General features: G+C 40.1%; 1 protein-coding gene across 1 annotated transcript in view; it reads right to left on the bottom strand.

Annotated features, from left to right (window-relative positions):
- WDFY4 (WDFY family member 4) overlaps positions 1–16388 on the bottom strand; it is a 395486-nt gene that overhangs the window by 49869 nt on the left and 329229 nt on the right. Inside the window, 2 exon segments of the mRNA XM_078150902.1 lie at positions 1536–1689; positions 15639–15748. Of these exon segments, the coding sequence (XP_078007028.1) occupies positions 1536–1689; positions 15639–15748 (264 nt within the window).

Here is a 16388-nt window from a genome sequence, read left to right as displayed (position 1 = left end):
AGAAGATGTCAGCATTCCACGCTTTAAAATGGGCACAAGTGATAGAAGTAAAGAAGTTGATACCTTCATAGAAGGAGTCAAACTCAATACTGGGCTGGGTACTGGAAGAGAGGGTGTGCTTTGCCATTCACAAGTGGTACATGGATGGTGGACAATTCCCTTGCTCTCACTGATTCCTTCTTGTGCTTTCACTTGAACTCAGCAATGAAATGACTGACCATGTAATTATCAAAATCCCTCCCCCCCAAGTAGGTGTCCCTAGCCATGGACTTGACTTCAACGATTTCGCCTTCCACGGTGAGAATGGAGGCATCAGAACTACTACCTCGAAGCTCAAAGGTGAACCCATATCTCTTAGCACCACCCTTTTTGTCCAAGCTACAAGCAATAGCAGCAGCAGTTGGCTCATTGATGACTTGGAGCACACTGAGACCAGCAGTGGTTCCACCATCTTTGGTGGCCTGATGTTTGGAATCATCAAAGTAGGCAAGTACTGTAACAATGGCATTTATGACAGTCTTCCCAAGGTGAACTTCAGTAATTTCTTTCATCTTGGTCAAGACCATAGAATATACTCTTCTGGATAGAAATTTTTTTGCCTCCCCTTTCTACTCCAGTTGGATCTTTGACTTGAAGGAATCATTTACCAGCATAAAAAAGCCAATGCTTCATGTCTGACTATACAACTGCATCATCAAATCTGTGACCAAACAGACATTTTGCATCAAAGACTGTGTTGATGGAATTCATTGCAACTTGATTCTTTATAGCACCACCAAATATTCTGTGTCAGTGAAGACGACATAACTTGGGGTGGTTCTATTTCCTTGGTCACTAGCAGGGATCTCCACTTTCCCATGCTGGAAGACTCCCACAAAGGAATAAATGATCTCAAGACTGATGTCAACCAAAGGTCCCTTCAATGTAGTTGCTGGGGCATTGGGGGTCGTAGCTGACCTCTGTGGAGCAAGAGGGGCTGCTGTTGCACTGAGTAGCACTCTGATACTATTTAAAAGTGTACTATTCCAGAAGGTAAGTAATCTGTGTGATAACCCATGGAGGGTATATATAAAATGGTGGTGGCATAATGCTTCTGGTAATGGGGGGGGAAAGAGGAGCTGGCATCAGAGAAAGTTGATGCTTTTCAAGATGATCTTTTCCCAGGTGGAGAGTTATGACAAAGATTCCAGGAATTTACTCCTGATGCTCAAAACAGATGTGCAGGTAAAATAGCTGAGAGAGCCCAATTGATGCTCTTTTCACCAAAGGACCATCAGCAAAACTTGGAGCCCAAAGACATTGAAACCATAGATAACCAGAGGAAAATGACTTTTTATATTTATGCTGCCACCTAGTGCTAGCTTAGTCCAAACCACAAGCCTTCTTTTTGGGGAGGGGGAGGTGAAGGGAGGCTGACTTGTTATTCACTCACTTGGAAGGGTCTTGAAAGTTAATAAAAATTTCCATAGGTTAATGCCATAGAAAAAGGAAGAGCCCACCTTCTCTCTGTTTCCCACTGACTTCTGCCAACTCACCAAATTCAACATCATTGCAGTTGGTTAAAAATTCAGGCAAGTAAAAGAATTCTGGGATCAGTTCCCTGACATCACTCATGTTCTCACTGGAGGCTGACTCCCATGTGTTTTTCACACTGTGGAACATCCTGTCGGCCACATCAAAGCTTCCACCCTACAAACAGGAAAAAAGATAGAACAGAGGGTGGTTCATTTGTAATCTTAAAATGCTTCATGGTCATGCAGTTTTATACCCAACACGCTCTATATTAATAAATGGTAATAATAAATCTTTTATTAAAATCAACAACTTGAGAATGGATATTGGAAAAGGAGAAATGACCCATGACCATAAGATGATTAACCTAGTTTCTTCAAGGCGGAAGATCGGATATAATGGAAAGAACTCTAGATTTGGAGTCAGAGGACCTTGGACCAAATCTAGTCTTTGCTAAATTCAACCTGTATGACCCTGGGTGAGTCCCTTTACCTTTCTGGTGTCTCAGTTTCCTCACTTGAAAAATGCGGCAGTTTTCATTATCTCTAAGCTTCCTTCCAGCTCTAAATTTAGAATTCTATTATCCTCACCAAGCAGATTAAACCAATTAAAATGCATATCAATAACAGAGAATGAAGTCCCTTTAATAATCTTTGGTGCATAAAAAAATGGGCTTGTATCCAAAGTACAGACTGAAATTTGCTTCTTAAACTGGTCAATTCCTCAAATACTCAGATCTCTCCATTCTAGGGTATGGCTGCTAACTAGATGAGGTCTCAATCTAGCTGGAAGAGAAAAAGAAGCGGGTTAAAAAATAGTAGCTTCAGATGTCTATTGGTGTAACTGAATCCTAGTGTCTAATGAGGTTTGAAAATATGGGGATGACCAAAGACACTCATTAGATTCCTTAAAGTCAGTATAGTTTTGAACAAACCAGCAAAGTTTTTTTTTTTAAACATGGATCCATTCCATGGCAGACTCTAGGGTCAGGAGAAAAATGAGTCTATTCTGACTCTAACAAACCATCGAGGAATCCCTCCAGTTCAAGGACAGAGTGGTGAGACCCCTCAATGCCAATTCCATTATCTAATTTCTGCAGGCTTCTCTCTTTTTTTCCTTAGATGTACTTCTGTGCTCAGCTATGATTGCATATTTACCATGGATCATAAGAGCCCTGCTGACCAGTAATGAGAAGGTCCCTTTTGTTTTATGGCTCCCTGGACTGATGGGGATCATGTGGGGCCAAACTGATTCAACTCCAGCAACTCAAGTTCTTATAAATAAACAAAGAATATGGCATTTGGAAAGGACTTATATTTGAGTCCCAGCTCTCCCACTGACAGCCTATGTGACCTTGGGCAACTACCTCTGTGCCTCAGTTTCCTCATTTGCAAAATGAGGGTTTTTAACTCAATCGCCTTTGAGGATTTGTCCAACTTTAAATCAATGGTTTTATGATACCAAGATCAGACTGTAGAAAATGCCACTGGCTGCTAAATGGTACCATAGAGCACAGAACACTGAGCTGGCATCAGGAAGACCTGAATTCGAATTCAGCCTCAGACACTTCCTAGATATAGTCCCTGAGCAAATCACTTAACCTCTGCCTGACTCATTTTGCTCAACTGAAAAATGGGGATAATAGCCCCTATTTCCCAGGGTTGTTGTGAGGGTTGGATGAGATAATATTTGTGAAGTGCTTAGCATAGTGCCTGGCATACAGTTGTATTGTTCAGTCATGTCAGTCATATCTGACCCTTCATGACCCCATTTGGGGTTTTCTTGGCAAAGATACTGGAGTGTGTTAGAGTTAGACGAGCTTACATTTCCACAGGTAGAATAATGCAGAGATTTAAAGAACAACAGCCCCAGGAAGTAGTACACTGCAGGTGGACTTGGGCTGAGCCAATAAAAAGTAAGTTGATGGCTCCAAAAAGACCCCACAATCAAGATAAGGGTCGAGCCAGCTCAGACCAGTTAGGGTCAACCTGAGGACACCTGAAAAATGTTAGTGCACCTGCTTAATGAACTTCATTACTATTATCTGACACACCCCGCATTAAATTAGAGCCTCATTAACGAGTCATGGGACGTGTGACCAAGGGAGGGGGAACATACTTGAGCATATCAAGGGGAAACATGGAAGGAAAGGTGTAACCTGGGGAGGGATGGACCAATCCAGGACTGGGAGGTTTCGCGCCCAGATTCAACTGCATAAAAGCACCCTTGCCCTTGCACTCAGGGCTCACCCCTCCTGAAGAGGGGTGGAGCCCGCTTCTGGCCAGAAACGTCTAAATCCTCTGGACTTTCTTTGTAATAAATTTTCTTGATACTAAATTTTTGGTGTCAAGCCTATTTCTAACAAGTTATTTGCCATTTCCTTCTCCAGCTCATTTTACAGATGAGGAAACTGAGGCAAACAGGGCAAAGTGACTTCCCCAGGACCACACAGCTAGTAAGTTCTATAGGCACTACAGAAATACTTATTTACTCCCTTTCTCCAACAGGGCTATCTTCAAATAGAAAGACCCCACTGAGAGGGGAAAACAGGCTTTCAGTTTAATAGATCTTCTTCAACTTGAGACCATAGTGAGATTCCTGAATGTCTCTCACAGAAAAGAGGTCACAAGGAGGCCTGATTAAACCAGGAAGCCATCTCCACCAAGTCTAATTTAGAGAGACATTGTATTCAGAAGGCCATCTTGTCTTTGATTGTCATCAGGTAGGGGCCCTTTGGAGCCTAATTCAAATTGAAATTAAAACAAAATAAAAGGAACTATAAATAAATCAAAAGCTAACAAGTATCTCATTGAAGTATATTAACGGGGTTTGTAGATTTAATCTGCACAATGCGATGGTGCCTGCCAGTGATTGATGCTTTTTCATCTTTTTTTTTTTTTGCAGTTTTCATGAGTGCTGATGGTAATCTCCTGAGAAACAATATGATTTGGTAATAAAAAGATTACCTGTATTAAATAAAAATAATATATACATAGAAAATGCTGTTAGTGCTACAAATCTAGTTAAAGATATTACCACAAAGAAAAATGTTATTTTTTCACAGCTGCCTAATGTATTTTAGCAAAAGTAATATCTTTAAAACTTAAACCTTTATTATTTATAAAGGAAGCAATAACCGATTTTCCTGTTTCCTATATTAATAAATTTATTTGCATATATCTGTATCAAAATTAATGGGTTTTCTCACTTTTGGAATGCAAAAAGAAAAGGAAAACAACCTTGCAAGGAAAAGCTGACAATCTAAAGGCAGTTTATATTATATACTCCCTGGGCTTCTGGGTTCAACTAAACTCTGTCAGTTACTCAGGGTATGCCCCTGCTAGTTTCCTTCCCTTTGTGATGTGATTAGAATAAAGCAGAGGGCCTGGTGAAATTATTTTTGAAGAAATTACTTTCTACATCTACAGAGATAAATGGCATGCAAAGCAATGCAGCAAAATGTGATGATTAAATAGAAATGTCTTATCCAATGAAAGGCAGAAAAGACTGAACATGGCCCAACCTAGGAAGCAAGGGTTGAAATCCAAGTTCCCCTAATTATTATTTATTTGACTTTAGGTTACTTTTTCTCTGGGCCTCAGTTTCCTCATATGTAAAATGAGATGGTTGACTTCTCTCTAAGGTCCATTCCTACTTTAAAACCCAAGATCTCATAGTTTCCTAAATACTCATACAGTGCAGAAACCTCCTTCTACTTAGGAGAAGCTCATAGATGGAAGAAAATTAAGCCTCCCCATGTAAACTCTTAATCTCATGAAGAATAAAACTTGGACCAAGCCTTTCAGCATTAAATCTTCCATTTCTCTTCTGCCTCTTTCTTAGCCTTCTAAACTTATGTTTGTGGGCCAGCATCAACTTGGAAATGATAACAATAATTAAAAAAAACTGTCTGGGTTTGTTTCCTATTTATTCAAATTGACTGGTCTGGATCAACATTCAAATTTTATATGTTCTTTAGCCAAACATTAAGCTGTTCCTGACATTCTTCACTGAGAAAGAAATAGAAGCCAGAATTAAACAAAATAGTTCTTAATCTAACTCTCAGGAAGTTCAGAGAGTACAAGTCAGTTTACTCATGTGTATGGACACATGAGCAGTTAGAGACAAATCTATCATTCCTTTCTAAAGAGCTTGGCCAAATCTGTCCCATCTCTAGGCGAATGTATTTTAGCAACTGTCTTTACCAGTTCTCTAGAATATGAACACTTCCATGAAGGATTATCGATTTAGAGCTGGAAGTGACTCCATAAACTGTCTAATCCAACACCCTCATCTTACAACTGAAGAAACTCATACAGTTATTGAATTAATAAAGTTAATTTTAAGTTAATTGAAGAAACTCAAAGTTATTAAGTTGATAAATCATAGTTATTAAGTAGAACTCGGATTTGTACCCATGCCTTCTGACTTTAGGTTTGATATTTTATTCTACTGCATCATGCAATATTACAAATATTGATTTAAGTGGTGCAATAGATAAGAGTGCTGGACCTAGAATCAGGAAGATTTGAGTTCAAATCCAGCCTCAGATTCTTACTAGCTATGTATCCTGGGTAAGTAATTTAGTCACTGCTTGCCTCAGTTTTCTCATATGTAAAGTGGAGATGATAATAGCACTTAACTCCTAAGATTGTCATGAGGATCAAATGAGATAATCATTCTAAAATGCTTTGCACAGTACCTGGCACATAGCAAGTGCTATATTAATATTAGCTGTCATTTTTATTAATGCAAAAAAGTCTATCAAGTGGAAAACAATCTCATACAAGTGAATTCACTTGTCACTGTCCGCTTGGCAAATAATCCACTTAACCATAGTATCCTTCTGCTATGTAATTTATATTTGAAAATCTGTACAGCTGAATCTTAATAAATGGACATGATTTTCAAGATATATAAATGGCAAGCCAGGCACACTTGTATAACAATGGCAGGTCTGTCAATTGGTCTAACCCTTCTGGGGACAAAACTGAAAGGAGGTGAGAAAAGTCATTAGAATATTCACAACTACTAATGCAGGAATCTACCTAGTAGGCATGTCTCTAAGGCAGCAAAGATAGAAAGATTTCATAAGTTCAGAAATATTCATAGTAGCATTTTTGTGTAGCCAAAAAAAGAGACAGAAGCAAAGTGAGGGCTGATATTCTGGGAAATGGCAAAAAAGATAGATAGATGAATGATAGATAGATAGATAGATAGATAGATAGATAGATAGATAGATAGATGACTTTAATGGAATACTATGATGTTCATGGGATGACAAACAAAGAAACATGAGAAGACACAAATGAACTGATGCAGAAACAAGAAAGCAGAACTGGGAGAACCACATATATAATGACTATAATAACATAAACAAAGTAACACTAGAAAGATATTCAGTATCCAAAGAACTCTAATGTCCAATCTTGGTCCTACATAACATGGTAAAATATCTTCTTCTTGTTAGAAAGGTGGAGGAATCTGGGATGGGATATCACATACAATGTAATGACACAGGCTTTACTTAACTATTTTTCTTTGTTACAAGGGAGGATGTATATGTGTGTATAGGTGTGTGTACACACATAGGAAAATGATTGTGAGATAATAACAAAAGACATCAAAAGTTTTTTAATGTCCTGACATGATTTAAAAGAGGTTACCAAATTCTTATGAATGTTTGTTTTGAAGGAAATGGATAAATGTTTGGGGGGGGGAGAGAGAGAGAGAGAGAGAGAGAGAGAGAGAGAGAGAGAGAGAGAGAGAGAGAGAGAGAGAGAGAGAGAGAGAGAGAGAGGTACTGGATATGAGAAGAGGTAGACAAGGGTGTGAATTGGCTCAGTGAGAGGAGGAGGAGGAAGATATAAGATATGGGAGAGAGTAGAGAGGAGGAATAAGAAATAAACTGGCCTCGCAGTAGCTTTGGGATCATGAAAAGGACCAGAGAAATGGCAGGACACAGGGAATGAGGAGACAAAAATTTACTCAAGATTCATCAGAAACCTGGTTTTTATTGTTTCTTTTTTTGTATTTTTTAAATTTTCCCCTGGCAAATAAAGATAAGAGTCAGCAAATCCTTCTCAAAATATAAACTCTTCCATTTGGCATTTATGGCCCTTCACAATCTGGCTCCAACCCACCTTTCCAGACATTTCACATTACTCCCCCTCCTATACTCTGCTCGAGCCAAACTGACTTTCTTGCTATTCTCCATACACATCATTCCATCTCCAGGCTTCTTGTCTTTGTTCGCCATGCCTGGAATGTCCTCAGGCCTCACCTTCATTGCTTGGCTTAGCTCAAGTGTCCATCTCCCATAGGAGCAAATATCCCCTTCCTAATTTTCCACATTAGTTTATGCTCTCCCCATTCCCCAAATTTACCCTGTCTGTGTTCTGCATTTACTTATGTGCATGTGGTAGCTCTCTCCTCACTGCACCCCCCAAAAGAAGAATAAAAGTTCCTTAAAACCAAGATTGTTGCATTTTTGGTTTTGCCATTCTCAATGCCTTGCCTATTGCCCAGAATTAAGCAAGTTGTTGTTGTTGTTGTTGTTTTGTAAATGTGTGTTAAACTAAACTGAATTAAATTCTACCACGTCACCAACCAGAGGAAGCTAAGTGGAACACTGGATAGTATATCAGCCATGTTGACATCCTAAGTTCTAATGCTACCTCAAACATCTACTAGTTCTGTGATGTTGGAGAAATTACTTAATGGCTTTCAGCCTCCGTTTCCTCATCTATAAAACATAAGGGGGGGGGCTGGGCTCTAAGGTATCTTTTAGCTCTAAATCTATGATTCCAAAATCTTGGGCTCTGTTATTTTTTGAAATAATATTTTATTTTCCCCCAATTCCATGTAAAAACAATTTTTAACATTCATTTTTTAAAATGTTCAGTTTCAAATTCTCTCCCTCCTTCCCTCCCCCTCTCCGAGATGGTAAACAATTTGATATGGGTTATACATGTTCAATCACTAGGTTACCTCATTGAAACAAATATTCCATAAAAGAAAACAGGTTTAAAAGTTGGACTTTAGAGTAAATCCTGGGGCTTCTTGAATCCTTTCTCTTGTATTTAATGCTATAGTAGAGCCCTAGTTTTCATCATTACCATCATCATCATCCTCATTTCTACAGTGCTTTAAGGTTTACAGTACTTCATATATTATCTCATTTAATCATCTCCCTTGTGTAACAAGGTATTTGGACAAAGCTCTCTTCTAGAAAGGAAGCGAATGCTATTTCTCTGCAACTCCACCCAGAATTCACAGTTAGGTTACAACTGTATTTCCCTGGCCACAGGGGAAATTAATCCCAACACCTGGTTCCATTCATGAGGGGGATGGATGTTCTGTCTTCTCAGGATTGAGAAACTGAATTAGAAAGGCTTCATGTTGGGCCAAATCACAGTTGGCCAATGAATGGTGGAATCTGGCACAGACCCAAGGGACTCTTCCACTAACAACTATACCTCTTCAGAAGAAAATCTGGCTTTCTGAAATGCCAAGCCCTGTAGGTGTCCCACAGATGTGGAGCTTGTATTGAAATAATCAGAAAATGATGTGGCTGATTTCAACTAGTTGTTATTTTATGAGTATCATAACCCATCCCCAACCATTCTCCACTAGAGTTAACATATGGTTTGAAAGAAAATCAGTCACAACCTTGCCTTAGGTGGCTCAGAAAGTCCTTCCTAATTGTTGGTAATAACAGATTTCACAGGGTGTGTGACTTAATTAACACAGTGCTTTATTTGCATTAGCCTATTAAGCACAGAGTCATGCTGGAGTGAGCAGGGGCAAAGTCAGTGACAGTTAACTGGTTGCTTTGCCTCTGATCGCGAGACTAGATTCTTTCAGACAGCGTGGTTGAGAAATCCTGAAGTCAACAAGTTGATATCATAGTGTCCTTTCTGATCAGCCACATGTGTAAGAGGCAGCCCACAGAGGCATGAGAGTCATTCTGGGAGCCTGTAAGTCAACAGTGGCTGCCCAATATTGACAAATGTACTTCCTAGCAGGAGCCACACTTCGGATCTTGACAATGATAACAAGTTTGAGCACAACAACATTAACAATAACTGAGGACAGCCTGATGCAGCAGAAAGGGTGTTTCAGTTTGAATGTACTCTTCATCATTTTCTATAAACTAGACAATCAACGAAACAACTCATTGATCCCTGTTTTGTAGCTGGCTGATTTCTGAGGCATCAATCCTCATAATGCCCATGTAAATATCAGTTTTTGAGAGCCTGTGTGAGTTGGCTCAAGCACAGCCCTGAATAACCCATCCGTGCTTTCTAATCACAGGATCAGAGAATCATAAGTGGGAAGGACTCCAGAGGTCATCTAATCCAGCTCCCTTATCTTCTAGATGAGACTGAAACCCAGCGTGGGAAAGAATGACTTGCCTAATGTAAGACAGGTTCAACTCACCAGAACCCTAAGCTTAGAGTATCATATAGGCATGAAAAGGCAGATTCCTTCAGGCCTCAATTTCTTCTTCCTTTAAAAGCTAGGTATCTTTAGAAAGCTGTATCATTAATATACTTGGGGCTGCTTGGAAAGGAACTTATTGAAGAGCATCCTGGTTACGTGAAAAGGTGAATTTAACTCATAATGTTTCCTAGAATGATCAGAAAGCTTAATGAGGACCAAGGGATAGACAAATGCCAAAAGCTGTCGCTAGAATTGAAGGATTGAATTTTTTTTTTAATATTTTCTATAAAAATATCATTGTATACTTTGGAGTTAATGCTGGGAACAACTTTTAAATGAAAAAAAATACACCTTCATAATATAGTAAGTAGGAGGCATGAATTAAATGCTAATTTAGAACTAAAGAACTAGAACTAGGTTCTTTATTATAACTACTATTATTATTTTCATTATTATAATAAGGATGTGCCACAAAGAATATGTAACAGGTCAGAATGAACACTTGATGTGGAAATTAATGAACTTAATCTAATTATAGCCAAAGTAGAACATATTCCTAGCTATAACAAGTCAGAAAAATGGCAAAATCCCTGAAAATCCGAGCAACCTATTACTAATTGTTATAAATGTGGATAAAATTCTAAGGGGTCTGGATGACAGCCCTCAATTCTGCCTGATGCTCATTTTGGTGTTAAGATCTATAGACAATGTCTACTTGGTTAAAGCGTGGCCAGACCGTCAGGAAGAGTTGTGGCTTGAATTCACATATCAATAATATTTACAGATCCAGAAGATTCTGGAGAATCGGGGCAGCACAGGAAATCAGAAGGAGGACTCATTTGTGCTACAAAGGCCCTCATTGGCCACATGTGAAAAGCCAGCAACAGGGTGAAGGAGACAAAACACTGATGTTGTCCCCAGGCTTAGTTTGTCTCTGTGTCTTTTCTCTACCCATTCATTGACATCAACAAAGGAAGTATAAGAAGTCTATGGTTTGAACCCTGACTCTTAGAACTTTTTAGTAGTTATTGGGCAAAAAAACCCCACTAAGCCTATAGACATACAATTGAATCTTCAGAGATTAAAATTGAATGTTTACCATGAGCTAGAGGGAAGATGTTTGTGGATACCCTAAAACCACTTACTAAAAAGTTTAGTGTAAAGAAATATTTAAGCCTGAGGATATTATCTAGCAGGAAAGAAGGCCATGTTTTTTCCAAAAGCTTGATAATTTCCATCTTCTTGAGTCATTTGCCTGCCTCCTTGCTAGGCCTCTGGAGGCCGTAACTGTCTAGACTGAACTAAGTAACCTCAGGACACAGCAGCCTCCTGGCCAGGATCACACCACTTCCTGTCTGCCATGGCCTTCCTGACACTTTCTAGGACATAGCAATATAGCAGATCTGGCAGTAGAGGGCTGTTCAGAAACCTTGAGGATCAATGCTGAACTTTCCTGCTTTCCTCAGTAGAGCTCTCCCCCTCCACCGATACTCTGAACAAATACATTTCCCAATGGTTAGCATATTCCCACTCTCTTAATCTCAGTGATTGGTCACTCCAACCCAGTTATACTAAACCATAACAGCTAAAAAATGAACTCCCCTTCCCAGCCCGAGCTGCCCACTGAGACTCTGATGAAGACTCCGAGGAAGAGAGAGTGAGGCTGATGACTTTGCATAATGCCGCCTCACTTAAATTCAATTCAGGTGCAAGTCAAGAAGTCACCTGTGGTGTCATTGGTCCTCTTTGAAAATGAAGAATGAGCAACAGTTCTCATCTGCCTCAACCCTCCCCTCCCCATGTCCCATTCCACATCAGTTCATCCCTGCCACTGTGACCGCTGAAGCTCCTGCTCCGTAATGAACACACTTCCTTTCGCCTTATATCACTTAGTCTCTTGTTCCTTCCATCTCCTAGGACTTACTGAGACCTGGCTCCCTCCACAGAGCACTACATCCCTGGCTACCCTTTCCAGTACTGGACACATTTCCATTTATGCCTCTTTATTCACTGGTTATCATTTCCAGAGGCTCCTACTGCTTTCATTCAACAACCTCCTATTTTGAAGTTAATGAAATCCAAATTTATCACCCAGTCCAGATTCTTGTAGCCATTAACTACTAACCTCCCATCCTGCCCAGGATATTATCCCTTCTTTCTAAATGAGTTCAGTGCCTGGTTCACTGTCTTACCTTCCACCCCTGCTCCTGCCTTCATATTGCACCAGGGGACTATTGCAATAGCCTTCTAACTGGATTCCCTTCCTCAAGCCTCTTTCTATTACAATGCATCCTCCACATAGCTGCCAATGTGATTTTCATCAAGTATAAGTCTGACCATGTCCCCTCCTACTCAGTAAGCTCCAGTGACTCTCTGTTACCTTTAGGATCAAATATAAACTCCTCTGTTTGGCATTTAAAGTTCTTCACCCTCTGACTCCTTTCTACTTTACAATTTCCTTACATACTACTCCCTTCCATATTTTTTATCGTCCATCCACACTGATCCTTATTCTGCACACAAGAAGCTTCATCTCCCACCTCTGGCTGTGCTTCATGTCTGGAATACTCTCTCTCCCAACTTCTGCCTTTCAGACTCCCTAGCTTCCTTTGAGACCCAGCCACGCCTTGGAGGATGCCTTTCCTGGTCCCGAAAGGAGCATATTTTATATGTGTTAATTTATATCTATGTTGTTTCACCCATTAGAATGTCATCTCCTTAAAGGAGCAATTTTTGCTATCTCCTTGTACCCTTAGTGCTTAATAAAATGATCCACATATAACAACAAAAGTTTATTGATTGATTGATTGATTAAAATCCATATAAAAAGACAGCTTGGAGCCTGATTAGAAAGAGTTTTCTGGGTCAGCTTATCAGTGGAGATTCAGTCTGGGTAGGCTCAAGGGATGCATTATGGAACCATATAAACAAACTTCCACTTTTTCCCAGGTTATCTCTAAACTGGAGTGTGCTGAGGGAGGGCTTTTTCTGAGATTGCTTCAGGATGAACTGAAAGCATACACACAGAGACAGATGTTCAAAAGCAGTATTGAGCACAGGAAAGGAGGAATTTTCCTTTTCTCTGCTTCTTTCTGTACTTTGCTCTTTAATGTCCAGTTGCGCTCAGCACTCTTGCTACTATTTGCTGCCAAAGTGTCGTGCCTTAAAGGGGAAAGGTAAGAAAAAGATGCCAGAAGGTCTCCCAGGGGCAGGAATTTTTTGTTGAGTTGTTCTTAGCTCATGAAGAGAACACTTTCTAAAGCGTTGCGAGTTCCTTGGTTGAAAGGTAGCAACTGAATTCATTGTCATTGTTGTCATCAACAACCACCCTGCCACCATCATTTCTTGGGCATTAATGAACATCTGGAAGGAATTACTGGCATGAGCTGTAGCTTAGGGACTATTAATTCTCAAAACCAAACTTGCTTAAAATGCTTGTTGCCTTGGAAAGACTCCTGGGAAGCACATTTATTATTTTTGAGTGAATTTCTAGGGAGTAAGGAGTTATACAATGTCTAGACAAATCATTTGGTCAAGTGAATAGATGACCGTGCCAAAAAGGAAAAGACTCAAAGAGTTCTGTTCCTTATCTTGAGAAAGGAACTCAGCCTTTCTCCTCACATCTCCTTCCCGTCTCACGCTGGAATCTTGATCACATAGAAAGATTTACAGTTTTAAACACTAAAAACTACCAGGAATAACTTTATTTGTTGCTTGTAGTTTGGTAGGTTAGCAGGAATAAGCAGTCTCTAACAGGATGGATCAGAATGCACAAGATACGACCATGGAGACTTTTCTCCAACGAGATGTAGGTTGTAAAGGTCTGCTTTGAAACTGCATCGTTTTGCAGTTTGTTTCAGTGGGATGGATAGCTTGCCTTAACTGTTTGAGGCTAAAGTCTGGGCCTCTGCACAATATAAATTTAATAGATTACACCTGTCAAATTACATGATTATAACTTGTGTTGGGTAAAGCTGTAATACCTGAATCAGGAACCCAAAATGAGGGCAGAACATTTACAGCGAAAGCAAATGTATGGAGAGTTGTCCCTCACTACATTATGTACTGACACGTGAGTGATTGCTAAAACAAGGGACAATTAAGGCCTGGATGCACATACACTCAGGTCCTATGGGTTAGTTGGATTCTGGCCCAGCTCTGTTTAGGTCTAGTTTCAGGTGAAGTCAGGTGGTTCAGAGCAGTTTAGGAAGGTTCAACTGATAATTCTGCTATTTAGCTAATATTTAGTATTTAGTAATTCAGCTATTCTGTAGCTCCCCACTGCCTACTAAATAAAATCCAGACTCCTTGGTTTTGTTTTCAATGGCCTCAGAACAATTTGGCTTTATTTCTGGCTTTCTCTTTGGCCATTCCTCTGTTTCCAACCCCCAAGCTAAAGTCCACTCGATAGGCCTTCTACTATCCCATCTCTTCAGGCTGTGGTTTCTACCCAGAATGCCTTGTCCCTTCATGTTTGCCTGTTAAAATAATAGTTATCCCTTCCACGTCATGGGAGTGAGGGGTGTGATGCCTCTACATTCTAGAAAATCTGCATAAAATTTTTGGCCCATAGTAGATAGAGCACCAGCCCTGGAGTCAGGAGGACCTGAGTTCAAATTCAGCCTCAGATACTTGACATGACTAGCTGTGTGACCCTGGGTAAGTCACTTAACCCCATTGCCTTGCCAAAAAAAAGTTTAAAAAAATAAAATAAAATAAAATAAAACTTTTGGCTCTCCCTTCATATTAGAGAAAAAGTCTGAATATTCTTCTTTTTTCTTTTATGGGGTATCTACAGTACCTTATTGTAAAATTTGGGTGATTTGGTCATAGGCTTTGTGTTGGCTGCTGGCCTTCACGGGTCATCTGCAGCTTCCACAAACCTCTCCCCAAATTCCCATGTAATTTCTTATGCTAACCCGTGATATATCAAAACACAATGTGGAAGGTCATGATGTGGAAGGGATGACTGTACTCATCCTTTAAATGACATCTCCTTCAAAAAGTCATTCCTAATCCCTTGTTATTCAACTGTCCAGTCATGTCCGACTTTACGTGACTCCATGGATCTTTGTTCAGGGTTTTACCGGTAAAGATACCGTGGTGGTTTGCCATTTCCTTCTCCATTGTGCCTCCATTTTATAGATGAGGAACTGAGGCAAATAGGGGTTAAGGAATTGCAGTGGATTACACAGCTAGAAATCTGAGGCTGGATTTGAACTCAGATCTTTCTGACTTCAAGCTTAGTATTCCATCCACTGGATCACTTACTTAGTTACAAATGACCTTTCATTTATTTATTTGCATAGTATTTTACCCCTCTTGTGTATGCTTCATGTCCTTATTTATATTAGTTCTCTTAACAAATTAGATATCTGTACACATACCATAATCTTCTAACTAGATTGCAACTTCCTTGAGGGCAAGGAACTATGTTATTGATTTCTGAATTGTCCCCAGCTCCTAGCACTTTCTTACACACAGTATATACTTAACAAATGCCTGCTGAATTTGTTCCATTGATTTTTCCCTCAGACCCTATTTAGGATGGAGGCTCTACTTAGAGAAGTAACCTCCAGGGGTCACCTCTAGCACTGAACACAGCGATTTCCAATTGCATTTCCCCATTTTGAAAAGAATGCACCTTACCACTGGTCTCCAAGGGATGCGTGGGTGTTTACCTGCAGCGAGCAGAAGGTTTGCGTAAATGGCTTCATTCGAACCAGGTAGGAGGCGACGATGATTGCGGAGGAGTAGTGGGTGCAGTAGTGGCATTGGGCAGACAGGTCTCCTGCGAATGAGATCGAACTTGATTTAGGGGTTGCACTTGGTGACAACTGCACAGATGGTGATAATGCGGGACATATGCAGCCAGCCATTAAGGAACAATGAGCATGAGGCAATGTCTAAACAGCATCAAAATACAACGAGGGGGTAAAAATCACTAGTCTGGCGTACAGCTTCATAAACTTCAGACTGATGATGCTGCCTATAACGAAACCATTCCAATGGGTTCAGATGAGTGGTCCAACCTCCTCCTTCAGATCCTTCTCCCATCCCTCCCATCTACCTTCCTTCCAAGTTGCTGTGACAGAAGTACTTTTTTCAAATCAACAAGTGCATTGCAAAGATGAAGTGACAGCAGTAGTTAGCTGGAATGGTGGTAGCAGTTTGAGGATGAGGATGGGAAGGATGTTGAGGAAGGGGAAAGAAAAAAAGAGGAGGAGAAGGAGGAAGAGGAAGAGGTGATGGAGGCTAAGAAGGCTGAGGCTTGATGGATCAAGACACATTGTTCATATGGAGCAATTGGAGCTCTCTGAGAATATCATTCTTTGCATTTGTATCTCCAGCACCTAGTGTGGTTTCTGCATGTAGTAGGTACTTGTGATTGGAAGAGTGCTGCTCTTGAAATATCTTTACTTCACTCAGGT

This window comes from Phascolarctos cinereus, unplaced genomic scaffold (assembly GCF_003287225.1).
Source record: "Phascolarctos cinereus isolate Bilbo 61053 unplaced genomic scaffold, phaCin_HiC Scaffold_3;HRSCAF=262, whole genome shotgun sequence".
In the NCBI taxonomy this organism is placed as follows: Eukaryota; Metazoa; Chordata; class Mammalia; order Diprotodontia; family Phascolarctidae; genus Phascolarctos; species Phascolarctos cinereus.
The sequence above is the reverse complement of the archived record's forward strand: the minus strand, read 5'-3'. Positions and strand labels throughout refer to the sequence as shown.